Below are 15,000 nucleotides of genomic sequence, written 5' to 3'. Positions count from 1 at the left end.
ATGGCTGACTACAGCATTGAATATAACCATACTAGTTGATGACTAATAACAGCATTGCAATTGTTTGAATAATGATGATATTCACATGTCACAGTACAAGATCGAGTGTTGACAGATGATGATGATTATGATGACAATGTACGATACTGTACTGATAGTCAGTCATGACTGACTGTGACCATCAATACATTAGAGGAGGCATTTGCTATCCCCACTATCTGTGATTACGATGGAAAGCGTCATGCCAAGTTGCATCCCCACTCTCATGGCCAAGAGGACTTTAGGACAGTTGGTGTTGAGATGGTTCCCAAGGGTCAACTCGCCCCCAAGGCTGTGGTGCTAAGAGCCAATACAATATTGCCTCCAAGTTTGAGAGTCATAGTTCTTCACAAAAGACTAAGCTGTAAATTAATTCCCATTGCAGTGGAGTAACCATTGGTTACACAGCTCTGACTTTGCTGTTGGCCCAACTGTAAGCTTTAAATGTTAGTCTCTGACATAAGCAGAGTGTTGAGCAATGACATCACAGGAGTGCTGTCAGATGTGCTGAGGATGACGATGGTAATCTTCTTCTCACTTTGACACTGATTAAAGGTGTACCGACAGACGATGAAGATGATGACGACATACACTTCTGCAAGAAGTGCAAGCAGGTGTTCAAGAAGCTGGAGGCATACCTGGAGCACAAGGTCAAGCATGACAAGTTCAAGGTCGCTTACAACCGAGCACCCGGGGACCGCAGAATGGTGCTCCCCACCTTGAAGAAAAAGGAGACGACAGTCAAACCTGACACAGCAGAGGATGAGAATCTGCCTGTCCAAATGGTCAAGCCTCGCAAACGTGAGTCCACTCAATGGAAACTTTATAGTTATCCACTTTCTTTTCTTTCGGTTTTGTTTTTGTTTTGTTTGTTTTTACTAGTCTGTCTGTCTGTCTATCTTGTCTGTATCTTGAACAACTGTTTTTGTTTCGGTTTACCGTGTTGCTCATGGTTGTGAGAGTCCTGTCTCATCTTGAGATCATTGTCGTCAGGCATCAGCAGGAATCAGGAACACACACACACACACACACACACACACACACACACATGTGCTCACACACATGTGCTCACACATACACACACATTCACGCACGCACACTCACAAACACACACACACACACACACACACACACACACACACACAATTTTAAAAGAATTTTAAAAAACAGAGATAAACAACACACACACATAGATCATACATAACACACTCACATAACAAACACAGTCACTCGGTCAGGTACTCATTCTTGTACTAATACTGAAATTGTCACAAAGTACACAGATGATACTGTAGAACCAGGAGACCTGTAGCATGAAGGTGTAGAGCAGGGTGTAGGTAGGGGTTGTGGCGTAAAGTAAACTTTCTCCTCATTCTACAAGCAGGGTGGCATGTACCTCATGTTATCAAAAGTGTTCTGGAACCAAAAGCAGTGGCACAAGTACTCAGCAGTTAATAGTAATCCTGGAGCAGAGGATACAAAAAGTCCAGGGTATGTAAAACGTAACCAGCTTAAAAGGTCAATATAGTAAACATGATATTTATGTTGTTGAGCAAAAGCAGCTTATCACAATACATACATGTAAACCTTTTTCAACATCCATTCATTCATTGTTATGAAAAGTCCATTAAACAAAATTCTTTTTCAATTTTTTTTTATATGTTACTGTGCAAAACCAGCTTATCACTTTAAAGGTAAACCTCAACAGCCATTCATTCACTGTCATGAAAGGTCCATATGACAGATATATTATTTATATGATATTGAGCCAAATCAGCTCATCAGGTTACATTTTAACAGTTAAGTTAACCTCTCAGCATCCATTCAGTCAGTCAGTGTCATGAGCAGTACATAACAAATGTAGATCATCTATCTATCCATGTGTTAATGAGCCAAACCAACTTATCAGGTTATGTTAACCTCTCACCATCCATTCATACACTGTCCAGCAGTGCAAACTCTTCACAAAGAAACATCAAACTATTACATTTTCAGGCCATGTTTAGCTGACCAGTCACTGAAATAAAACAGCCTGCATTATGCACAAGACAGGCTCAGTCCTCAAGGCTATTCACAAACTGCCTGAACACAATACAATGATGTGACTGTCACATTGAATGAATAAAGTGACAGGGGCAATAGCTGAATGGTTAAAGCGTTGGACTTTCAATCTGAGGGTCACGGGTTCGAATCAGGTGACGGCGCCTGGTTGGTAAAGGGTGGAGATTTTTACGATCTCCCAGGTCAACGTATGTGCAGACCTGCCAGTACCTGAACCCCTTTCGTGTGTATACGCAAGCAGAAGATCAGATACGTACGTTAAAGATCCTGTAATCCATGTCAGCGTTCGGTGGGTTATGGAAACAAAAACACACCCAGCATGCACACCCCCGAAAGCAGAGTATGGCTGCCTACATGGCGGGTAAAAACGGTCATACACGTAAAAGCCCACTCGCGTATATACGAGTGAATGTGGGAGTTGCAGCCCACGAACGCAGAAGAAGAAGAGAAGAAGAAGAATGAATAAAGTGTTGCAAATTAATACCAGTTCAGATCTGTCTGCCTTAAACACTTATCCAGACATTCTGCATGCTCGAACACATGAGACAAATCAGTTGAAATTCCCCACTTACAGAGTTAAGCATGAGTTGTTGACAATTACATCAACATGACCAGTTACCATACAAAATAAATAGGTCAAGCCTGCAAAACAGAAGGTCAAACCTCAAAACTAACACAAGAAGTAGCTGATCAAACCTTTCCACACGGCCACAACACATTTCATCCAGATAGTTTTTCATACGTCATTGTTTGCATTGCTCCAATACTAAATCAACAAGTCATAGTTTTTCATAAGTCAGCGTTTGCATTGCTCCAGTACCAAATCAACAAGTCACTTGACAAACAGCCAGCATCATGCAAATGGCATGCTTCAAACGATGATGCACGCAGTATATGTGGTTGTGTGCAGGGCGGAAGAAAAAGAGCCCCCCAGTGGACGTGCACTTGATAGCAGAGAGAAACACGTATGTCTGCACCACGTGTGATCGCAAGTTCAGCAGGTATGGTACACCACACATTGTTCTGGAAAAAGCACTGTTGTGAGCTGTTATCAGTGCTGTGCACTTGTGGATGTGTGTGTGTGTGTGTGTGTGTGTGTGTGCGTGTGTGTGTGTTCAACAGGTATGGAGCACACTTGGTGCAGTCATGGAAAACACTGTTTTGGGGTCAAGGGGCAATGCTCAGTCAGTCTGGGTCCGCGACTGAGCTCTTACTGTCAGGGTCTCCTCTGGTGTGTGGCCTCCTGGTGACATATCATCAATAGTTCACTATAGTCTGCCGACATTGGGATTGTGATATTTGAACCTAGATATTGCTGTGTAACACTAACAGGGACTCAGGATGAGTGTGATGCCACTGAAACAGTGCTGCTAATGGGACAGAACAACAACAATAACAACAAACCACCAAAAGACCAAAAACTGCTCCCCCAAAAAAACAAACGCGCCCCCCCCCTCCCCCCCCACTCCGTCCCCCCTCAAACCACCACGGTTGTGGGCTCTGATCAGCAGTGTGTTTTTGCAGATATTTGTGTGTACTAAGTGTGTGTATATTAATTTTTGTGTGTGCGCATGTGTGTGCTTGTCATTTTGTGTGCACACTAGCTGCAAAACATGAGGATGAGGAGTCGGTGTCGTCAAGGAACGTGTTCAGAAAGATCAACTACTGGCTGCTTTCACTTATCCGCAGTCGGAGACCAAGCTCTAAGTGCTTTACAAACTCTGGGTTATTTGCACAACAGACTGCCTACCTGGGTAAAGCCGACTAAAGGCTGCCATTGGGCACTCATCATTATTGTCCTGTGTCATTCAATCAGATTTCAGGCACGCACACTTACACACTCAGACAGACATGTAACATTTTACATGTATGACCATTTTTTTTTATTTACCCTTCCATGTAAGCATCCATACACTGTTTTTAGGGGTGTGCATGCTGGGTATGTTCTTGTTTCCATAACCCACGAAACGCTGACATGGATTATGGGATCTTTAACGTGCGTATTTGATCTTCTGCTTGTGTTTTCACAGAAAGGAGGTTGAGGCAAACATAGCACATATGTTGACCTGGGAGATTGGAAAAAATTTTCACCCTTTACCTACCAGGTGCTGTTAGCGAGACTCAAACCTGGGACCCTCAGATTGAAAGTCCAACGCTTTAACCACTCACCTACTGAGCCCGTGACTGTGCTGACTGATGATAACTGGTGTGTGCAGAGAAGCCAGCCTGAAGTGGCACATCCAGTACGACCACAACAAGAGGGAGGGGGACAGCGAAGAGGAGGAGGAGGATGAGGAGGAGAAGAGGAAAGGGGAGGAGGAGGTGGAGGAGGACATCGACGACCAGGACGTCAACTTCAAGGTGAAGGAGCCGCCCGTCAAGCGAGTCCAGCTGAGCAGTGGTGATGATGAACGTCCCTTCAAGTGCGACATGTGTGGGGTCGGCTTCAAGGAGGTCTGGTTTTTTTTTTGTTGTTGTTGTTTTTCCCTTTCGTGTGTGCAGGAAAATCCTTGGGTGGTATTCAAAGAAGGGATCCTTTTTGTCCCTGGTGTCGTGGATAATCCTGGGGTGGTGATCTGTTTTTTCCCTTGTGATGTTTAAAATCCTGGGGTGGTATTCAAAGAGGGGGTCCTGTTTTTCCCTTCTTGTGTCCAGGAAAATGTGGGTGTGGTATTCAAAGAGGGGATCCTTTTTTTCCCTTGTGTCCTGTTATAATCCTGGGGTGGTATTCAAAGAGGAGTCCTGTTTTTCCCTTCTTGTGTCCAGAAAATCCTGGTGTGGCATTCAAAGAGGGGATCCTTTTATTCCCCTGTGTCCTGTTAAAATTCTGGTGAGATATTCAAAGAGGGGATCCTTTTTTTCCTTTGTATCCTGGAAAATCCTGGGGTGGTATTCAAAGAGGGGATCCTTTTATCCTTTGTGTCCTGTTAAAATCCTGGTGTGATATTCAAAGAGGGAGTCCTGTTTTTCCCTTGTGTCCTGGAAAATGCTGGGGTGGTATTCAGAGAGGGGATCCTTTTTTTCCTTTGTGTCCTGTTATTATCCTGGTATGGTATTCAAACAGGGAGTCCTGTTTTACCCTTTGTGTATCCAGGAAAGTTCTGGTTAGATATTCATAGAGGGAGTCCTGTTTTTCCATTCTTGTATCCAGGAAAATCCTGGTGTGGTATTTAAAGAGGGGATCCTTTTTTTCCCTTGTGTCTTGTTAAAATCCTGGTGTGATATTCAAAGAGGGAGTCCTGTTTTTCGCTTGTTTTTCACACACACACATGCACACATACACACACACACAACACACACACACACACACACACACACACACACACACACACAAAAACAAACACACACACACAAACACACAAACACACACATGCTCACGTCATGCCGACTGATGGCAGTGACTGTGTGTGCAGGTGGCTGTTCTGAAGACGCACATGTTGACCCATTCCAACGTGCATCACCTGTTTTCCCCCTATAATTTATAGTGTCCTGTATAACCTTTGAGTAGGACGAGAAGTTGAGCTCCTTCATAAAACACAGGTTTCTGACTTACTGACTGCCCTACACATACAGTGACTTCACACTGTCTGTTGGTGTCTGTATCTACACGCACACACACGCACACGCACGCACGCATGCACGCACACACGCACAAACACAAACACGCACACGCACACACACACACACACGCACACACACAAAAAACAACAACACAGACACACACACACACATACACACACACACACACACACACACACGCGCACACACACACACACACACACACACACACACAAACACACACATGCTCACGTCATGCCGACTGATGGCAGTGACTGTGTGTGCAGGTGGCTGTTCTGAAGACGCACATGTTGACCCATTCCAACGTGCATCAGTACGCACACACACACACACGCACGCACGCACGCATGCACGCACGCACGCACGCACACACACACACACACACATAGACACACACACACACACACACACACACACACACACACACACACACAAACACACACATGCTCACGTCATGCCGACTGATCACAGTGACTGCGTGTGCAGGTGGCTGTTCTGAAGACGCACATGTTGACCCATTCCAACGTGCGTCAGTACAAGTGCACGTTTGAGAACTGTCCCTACGCCTTCAAGACCAAAGGCTCCCTGGTCAGACACGTCCGCAGACACACGGGTGAGGTGACATGGTGTTTGAACTGAGACCGTGAAACTCTTAAAAGACTGTTAGCTCAGGACAAAAAAAAAAAATCTTGTCTCAAAACTCACCTTTTCCCTCAGCAGTAAGTTCAATTGTGGCAGGTCCACTTCCTTTGCGTTCACTGTGCTTGACTATGTATGTATACATATGTATGTGTACATAACTACATGCATGTATATGAATGTGTATTGTGTGCGCGTGCGTTTATGTAAGTTTGTGCCTGCCTATGTGTGCGTATGTGTTAGGGTAGCTGTTAGATACACATGTATTGTTAAAACGTATGTACGCAGTGTGTGTGTGTGTGTGTGTGTTTGTGTGTGTAGTCATATTTTGGTGTGTGTATGTAACATAGATGTAATGTTTTATGTTAACAAAGCGTTTTTGTAAAGCACCTAGAGCAGATTTCTGGATAGTGTGCTATATAAGTATCCATTATTATTATTATTATTGTTAGCTGCGACTTTTCCCCCTCAGCTTTGACCACTGCAGCTGACGGGAGCAATAGCCGAGTGGTTAAAGTGTTGGACTCTCAGTCTGAGGTTCCCGGGTTCGAATCTTGGTAACGGCGCCTGGTGGGTAAAGGTCGGAGATTTTTCCGATCTCCCAGGTCAACATATGTGCAGACCTGCTTAGTGCCTGAACCCCCTTCATGTGTATACCGCAAGCAGAAGATCAAATACGTGCGTTAAAGATCCTGTAATTCATGTCAGTGTTCGGTGGGTTATGGAAACAAGAAAATACCCAGCATGCACACCCCTGAAAACGAAGTATGGCTGCCTATATGGTGGGGTAAAAACGGTCATACACGTAAAAGCCCACTTGTGTACATACGAGCGAACATGGGAGTTGCAGCCCACGAACGCAGAAGAAGAAGAAGAAGAAGACCACTGCGGCTAAAATAATGATGTGGATTGTTTGTGGATTTTTTCCCAATGTTGTGGGTTTTCCTGTTGGTACGTACGGGTCAAATCAAGCATTGCCTTCAGTCTCCATTCTGTTTCTGGATTCACACTTTGTTTCAAAACTGGTTTTGGTTCTTCGTGAATTGAAAACTCTCTGTAAAAGTGTGCTAATGTTAACTGTTCACGGTTTTTTTTCCCCCTCCAAATGTACACATGGCCTTTATGCACACAGACCATTTAGTTGATCGCTCTTGTTCAGCCAACTTCATGCTGAAAACACGATGCAGCTTTCAAACTTAAGGCGATCAAAGTGGCCATTGGTTTTTGCACTTATTTTTCTGTTGTTGTTTTTTTCTTGGTGTAACTCTTTCGGCTTATAAACCACTGTTGCTAATGTGTGAATGAATTGGAATTTTTATTTTTATTTATTTTTTTTTTTTAAGATTTAGGGGATTTGACCTATGTAACGATGCGCTAAATAGCCTGATTTACGGTAATTACTGTGTTGTGACAGATGAAATTGTTCTTGATGTGTGTTACTTACTGTGTTGTGACAGGTGAAATTGTTCTGGATGTGTTGATTACTGTGTTGCTTCAGGTTAACTTGTCCTAGATGTGTTTTAATTACTGTGCTGTGTCCGGTTAACTTGTTGTTGATGTGTGTTGATTACTGTGTTGTGTCCGGTTAACTTGTTGTTGATGTGTGTTGATTACTGTGTTGTGTCCGGTTAACTTGTTGTTGATGTGTGTTGATTACTGTGTTGTGTCCGGTTAACTTGTCCTGGATGTGTTTTAATTACTGTGCTGTGTCCTGTTAACTTGTCCTGGATGTGTTTTAATTACTGTGCTGTGTCCTGTTAACTTGTTGTTGATGTGTGTTGATTACTGTGTTGTGTCCTGTTAACTTGTTGTTGATGTGTGTTAATTACCGTGTTGTGTCAGGTTAACTTGTTCTGGAATATTATTGGTAACTGTGTTGTGACAAGTGAAATTGTTCTGGATGTGTGTTATTAATCACTGCGTTGTGATTAGTGAAATTGTTGTGGATGTGTGTTAATTACTGTGTTGTGATTAGTGAAATTGTTGTGGATGTGTGTTGATTACTGTGTTGTGATTAGTGAAATTGTTCTGGATGTGTGTTAATTACTGTGTTGTGACAAGTGAAATTGTTCTGGATGTGTGTTAATTACTGTGTTGTGACAAGTGAAATTGTTCTGGATGTGTGTTAATTACTGTGTTGTGACTAGTGAAATTGTTCTGGATGTGTGTTATTGATTACGGTGTTGTGACTAGTGAAATTGTTTTGGATATGTGTTATTGATTGAATGATGATGATATGGATACTTATATAACACCTATCCTCGCTCGGAGACCAAGCTCTAAGCACTTTACAAACTCGGGGTCACTCGCACAACAGGCTGCCTACCTGCGTAGAGCCAACTGACGGCTGCCATCTAGGCAGCCATACTCTGTTTTGGGGAGTGTGCATGCTGGGTATGTTCTTGTTTCCATAACCCACTGAATGCTGACATTATTACAGGATCTTTAAAGGGTGTATTTGATTTTCTGCATCCATATATACATGGACTGACTTCAGGCACTAAGCCGGTCTGCACAAATGTTCACCTGGGAGATCGGAAAAATCTCCACCCTTTACTCACAAGGCGCCTTTTCCGAGATTGGAACCTGGGACCCTCAGATTGAAAGTCCAATGCTTTAACCACCCAGTCATTGCATGGGACAAGTGAGATTTGTTTTTGGACGTGTGCTGTTACTGTATTGTTTCAGGTGAACGTCCATACGGCTGCGAGTCATGTGGTCGCAGTTTTGCTGAGTCGGGGGCTTTGACAAGGCATATGCGCTCCAGGTGAGAGCTGTGGTGGTCAGCTGTCCCTCTGTCCGTCTGTCTGTCTCTCTGTGTTTGTCTCTCTGTCTGTCCGGCTCTCTGTCTCTGTCTCTCTGCCTGTCTCTGTGTGTTTGTCTCTCTGTCTGTGAGAAACATGAGCTTACCCAACAAAACTTGGCCATATACTTATATGAGGCATTGAAGAGACTTCGAATTGTTAATTTGTGAATGTTGTTGAGTATTGTATTAGCTACTTTTGGTTGATTTGTGATGTTGGTTTATTGTGTCAAGTCATTTTCCTTATTTATTTTCTTGTATGACCCCCTTCAGTAAGGGGCTTTGGCCTTAATCGGAATAAAACATCGTCATCGTTATCTCTCTGTCTGTCCATCTCTCTGTCTCTGTCTGTCTGCCTGTCTCTATGTGTTTGTCTCTCTTTCTGTCCGTCTTTCTGCTTGTGTCTGTCTGTCACATGCACTACTGTCACATGCACTACTGGTGGAAGTTGTGGCATCAGCTGTGTGTCTGTGTATTTGTCTGTGTTTGTCTGTCTGTGTTTGTTTCTCTGTCTGTGTGTCTCAGTCTGTCACATGCACTCCAGCTGAGAGTTATGACTACCGCTGTCTCTCTCTGTCTATCACCTCTGTCTGCAATGTGTTGCTGTGTTGTTCCTAGAGAGGTGTGCCACCGTGTGTGTGTGTGTATGTGTGTGTGTGTGTGTGGAATGTGTTGCTGTGTTGTTCCTGCAGAGGTGTGTCACTATATGTGTGTGTGTGTGTGTGTGTGTGTGTGTGTCAGTGTTGTTCCTGCAGTGGCTGACAGGCCTGTGTGTCACTGTTTGTGTGTGTGTGTGTGTGTGTGCAATGTTGTTCCTGGAAAGCTGTGTGTGTGTGTGTGTGTGTGTGTGTGTGTGTGCAATGTTGTTCCTGGAAAGCTCTGTGTGTGTGTGTGTGTGTGTGTGTGTGTGTGTGTGTGTGTGTGTGCAAGGTGTTGCTGTGTGCTGCTCCTGCAGAGGTGTAGTAGTGGTAGCTGACACGCGTCACTGTGTGTAGTACACGCATACACATGCACGTGCGTCCTCGCAGGAAGCCGTGCACGTCAAAGAGCGACGCAGACCTTCCCCGCTACGGGAAGAAGTGGACGTACATCCCCAACATCCCGGCCGTGGTGTCCCAGGACAAGGACGGTCAGGAATCCTTCGTGTCCGTGGTCCCGGGCGAGATGGTGATGGTGGTGACGGAGGGGGAGAACGGGGAGCAGATCTTCACGGAGGCCCAGGTGGTCAGCAACAACGAGACCGTCACCTCCCTCGGGGAGACTGCTGTGGTGGGTGTTGCGGGTGTGTGTGTGTGTGTGGGAGGGGTGGGGAGGTGTTAACAGAGAGTGTGGTGAGTGTTGTGGGGGGGGGTGGGGGGGGGGGTGTTGCATGTTAACAGAGTGTGTCGTGTTTGTATTAACAGAGAGCGTGTTGAGTGCTGTGTGTTAACAGAAGAGTGTGGTGGATGGTGTATGTTAACAGAGACTGTGTTGAGTGCTGGGTTTTTTTTATGGAGAATGTGGTGAGTGCTGTGTGTGTGTGTGTGTGGTGTGTGTGTGTGTGTGTGCGCGCGTGCACGTGTGCACGCACGCGCACACGTGAATGTACGTTAACCAAAAACAACATGGTCATTGTCATTCTCCCTGTGCGCAGATGGAGGAGGGGGAGGTGGGGGAGAGTGAGGTGGGGGAGCTGGTGGCGGCCTCTGACCTTCAGACCTTCACGCCGACCCAGTGCCAGGTCAGTGGGTCACATTGTCACAGGTGGTGTAGGGAGTAGTGCCAGGTGATGAATGCGCAAGTGTTTGACAGGTTTCAGTTTCAGTTTCAGTAGCTCAAGGAGGCGTCACTGCGTTCGGAAAAATCCATATACGCTACACCACATCTGCCAAGCAGATGCCTGACCAGCAGCGTAACCCAACGCGCTTAGTCAGGCCTTGAGAGAGAGGAAAAAAAAAGGTGAATAAATAAATAATAGATAAGCTTACACAAATGAATAAATAATAATTATAATATAAAAAGGTAGTAGTAATAATAATAATAATAAAATAATAGTTATGATAAATAAATAAATAAATAAATAAGACAACAATGATGATAAATAAGCAAATAAATGTAAAACATGAAGACACACATTCACACATACACCCACACATGCATAACAGATATGCACCAAACATGCAGTTTCACAGATATGAAAGCACAGTCAAATACATATAAACGTACATGAGCTCCAACACACACACACACACACACACACACACACCACACATTACCCTGCACCTCCTCTACCCCCTCCTCCACACACTCCTGTTTGACAGGTGGTGTAGGGAATAGTGTCAGGTGGTACAGGTGTGTAGAGCTACTTGATGTAAGGTATAGTATAGGTGTGTAGATTGTATTCCTCATTTTTTGTCACAACAGATTTCTCTGTGTGAAATTCAGGCTGCTCTCCCCCGGGAGAGTGTGTTGCTACACTGAGAGAACTACCCATTGTTGGGGGGTATTTTTTTCTGCCTGCAGTTTTTTGGGTTTTTTTCCTAGTGAAGTGGATTTTTTTTTTTTTTTTTTACAGAATTTTGCCGGGGACATTTTGTTGCCATGAGTTCTTTTACGTGCGCTAAGTGCATGCTGCACATGGGACCTCGGTTTATCATCTGATCCCAGTGACTAGCGTCCAGACCACCATTCAAGGTCTAGTGGGGGGGGGGGGGGGGGGGTGAAAACACTGGCGTCTGTTCCGGGATTCGAACCAGTGCGCTCAGGTTCTCTCGCTTCCTAGGTGGACGTGTTACCGCTAGGCCATCACTCCACCATCTGCTTGATGTAAGGTTTGACAGATGTGCAGAGCTACATGATGTAAGGTGTGGTACAGGTGTGTAGAGCTATAACTATGGTGTGAGGTGTGATACAGGTGTGTAGAGCTATAACTATGGTGTAAGGTGTGGTACAGGTGTGTAGAGCTATAACTATGGTGTGAGGTGTGATACAGGTGTGTAGAGCTATAACTATGGTGTGATACAGGTGTGTAGAGCTATAACTATGGTGTGAGGTGTGGTACAGGTGTGTAGAGCTATAACTATAGTGTGAGGTGTGATACAGGTGTGTAGATCTATAATCATGGTTTGATGTGTGACAAAGGTGTGTAGAGCTATAACTATGGTGTGAGGTGTGATACAGGTGTGTAAAGCTATAATCATGGTGTGAGGTGTGATACAGGTGTGTAGAGCTATAACTGTGGTGTGAGTTGTGACACAGGTGTGTAGAGCTATAACCATGGTGTAAGGTGTGATACAGGTGTGTAGAGCTATAACAGTGTTTTGAGAGGTGTGATACAGGTGTGTAGAGCTATAACAGTGTTTTGAGAGGTGTGATACAGGTGTGTAGAGCTATAATCATGGTGTGAGGTGTGTGGCTTTGACAGGTGTGCAGAGAGGAGTGTCAGGAGGTGGAGGCGTTGCGAGCTCACCTGCGTCTGCACCTGGCTGACTTCCCCTTTCACTGCGGCTTCTGTCACTTCACCACAGAAGAGCGCCATGACCTGCGCAACCATCTGCAATCTAAGCACCTGCAGGAACTCAAGGTCAGATCCCCACCCCTACTCCCACAGCCACATCCCCCCCCCCCCCCACACACACACACACACATCTTCATTCCTGTCTTCTTGACGGATTTTTCATCTGCATTCAATACTATCCAACCACATCTGATGGCGCTGAGGCTTCTTCTTTCCTTCAGTGTTAGTCCCTGAGCTGATTCAGTGTAGTGCCAGTTTTGTTTTTTTTCCACAGCAGAATTCTAGTCTGTTTTTATGAAATTTTGTCCTCTGCTTAGAACAGTTAGAACTGGTGCTCCTCAAGGAGCAGTTCTGTCACCTGACTTGTTCACGTTCCTGGTAAACACGAGTGATAGCACTGGTACAGGAGTGACATCCTTGGCTACACACAAGATGATTCTGCCCTAACGAATCTATCTGTAACACTGTTCTGAACAAGGTTTAAGGACAATTATTTAGATTTTGATATTCAACAAACAATGGAAATGGTCCATCAGGTTTAAGGACAATTATTTAGATTTTGATATTCAACAAACAGTGGAAATAGTCTGTCAGGTTTAAGGACAATTATTTAGATTTTGATATTCAACAAACAGTGGAAATGGGCCATCAGGTTTAAGGACAATTATTTAGATTTTGATATTCAACAAACAGTGGAAATGGTCTGTCAGGCTTAAGGACAATTATTTAGATTTTGATATTCAACAAACAGTGGAAATGGTCTGTCAGGCTTAAGGACAATTATTTAGATTTTGATATTCAACAAACAGTGGAAATGGTCTGTCAGGTTTAAGGACAATTATTTAGATTTTGATATTCAACAAACAATGGAAATGGTCCATCAGGTTTAAGGACAATTATTTAGATTTTGATATTCAACAAACAGTGGAAATGGTCTGTCAGGTTTAAGGACAATTATTTAGATTTTGATATTCAACAAACAATGGAAATGGTCCATCAGGTTTAAGGACAGTTATTTAGATTTTGATATTCAACAAACAGTGGAAATGGTCCATCAGGTTTAAGGACAATTTAGATTTTGATATTCAACAAACAGTGGAAATGGTCCATCAGGTTTAAGGACAATTATTTAGATTTTGATATTCAACAAACAATGGAAATGGTCCATCAGGTTTAAGGACAATTATTTAGATTTTGATATTCAACAAACAGTGGAAATGGTCCATCAGGCTTAAGGACAATTATTTAGATTTTGATATTCAACAAACAATGGAAATGGTCCATCAGGTTTAAGGACAATTATTTAGATTTTGATATTCAACAAACAGTGGAAATGGTCCATCAGGCTTAAGGACAATTATTTAGATTTTGATATTCAACAAACAGTGGAAATGGTCCATCAGGCTTAAGGACAATTATTTAGATTTTGATATTCAACAAACAATGGAAATGGTCCATCAGGTTTAAGGACAATTATTTAGATTTTGATATTCAACAAACAATGGAAATGGTCCGTCAGGTTTAAGGACAATTATTTAGATTTTGATATTCAACAAACAATGGAAATGGTCACTGAGTTAAAGACAAATCCATTTCCTGTACTTGATCTCTTTATAAGGTTTGAAAGAGTGAATGAGTAAAAGTATTTGGGAATAACTCTCGGCAAAAAGTTAGCTTTTCATCCAGTACTAACTAAACATATAAAAGATTTGATTGTTTTGAGACTGTTTTTGAAAGCTTAGACTAATAGAATCATTTGGGTCAGTCCCAAAATGTTTGTTTGTACCAAAGTTTCACTGATTCTGTGATAGAAGCACACTGCCATTCAGTGAGCAGACATGGTTAAAATTGATGAACATTGATGTCCTTACAATACACTTCGTACATTGATGGAGTCTGGACATGAAGCAAAGGAGAATTTTGTCAACAGATGTGCTGTAGTAGTGTGTAACTGGACTATGTCTTCAGCTTTTTTTTTGGTGAATACTTGTGCATATGTGCATATGTGTGTGTGTGTGTCTGTGTGTGTGTGTCTGTGTGATGTATTATGTGTCAGTTTTTATTAAGCACCCCTACTCTTTGGATAACATCATGTATTGTGTGTTGATCAGTGTCATATGATGTGTTGTGTGATGATCAGAGGAGATAACATCATTGATGTGCTGTGTTGATCAGTGTGTTGATCACTGGGAGTAACACAATGTGTTTTGTTTGTTGATCAGCGTGGCAGTCAGTGGGAAAATAACACATTGTTTTGTGTGTTGATCAATGGGGATAGCATGATGTCCCAATCAGAGGAGATAACATGATGTGTTGTGTGTTGATTAGTGGGCATAACACAGTGTGTTGTGTATTGATCAGTGGAAATGACACAATGTGTTGT

General features: G+C 43.3%; 1 protein-coding gene across 1 annotated transcript in view; it reads left to right on the top strand.

Annotated features, from left to right (window-relative positions):
* Positions 1-15,000, top strand: part of LOC143292132 (uncharacterized) — a 32,008-nt gene that overhangs the window by 653 nt on the left and 16,355 nt on the right. The window contains exons 2-9 of the mRNA XM_076602321.1: positions 595-840; positions 3,011-3,101; positions 4,317-4,554; positions 6,166-6,292; positions 9,007-9,085; positions 10,150-10,390; positions 10,755-10,841; positions 12,525-12,683. Of these exons, the coding sequence (XP_076458436.1) occupies positions 595-840; positions 3,011-3,101; positions 4,317-4,554; positions 6,166-6,292; positions 9,007-9,085; positions 10,150-10,390; positions 10,755-10,841; positions 12,525-12,683 (1,268 nt within the window). The remainder of the gene's footprint in view (positions 1-594; positions 841-3,010; positions 3,102-4,316; positions 4,555-6,165; positions 6,293-9,006; positions 9,086-10,149; positions 10,391-10,754; positions 10,842-12,524; positions 12,684-15,000) is intronic.

The sequence above is a fragment of the Babylonia areolata genome, chromosome 18 (assembly GCF_041734735.1).
Source record: "Babylonia areolata isolate BAREFJ2019XMU chromosome 18, ASM4173473v1, whole genome shotgun sequence".
NCBI lineage: Eukaryota > Metazoa > Mollusca > Gastropoda > Neogastropoda > Buccinidae > Babylonia > Babylonia areolata.
This window is presented reverse-complemented; position numbering and strand designations above follow the sequence as displayed.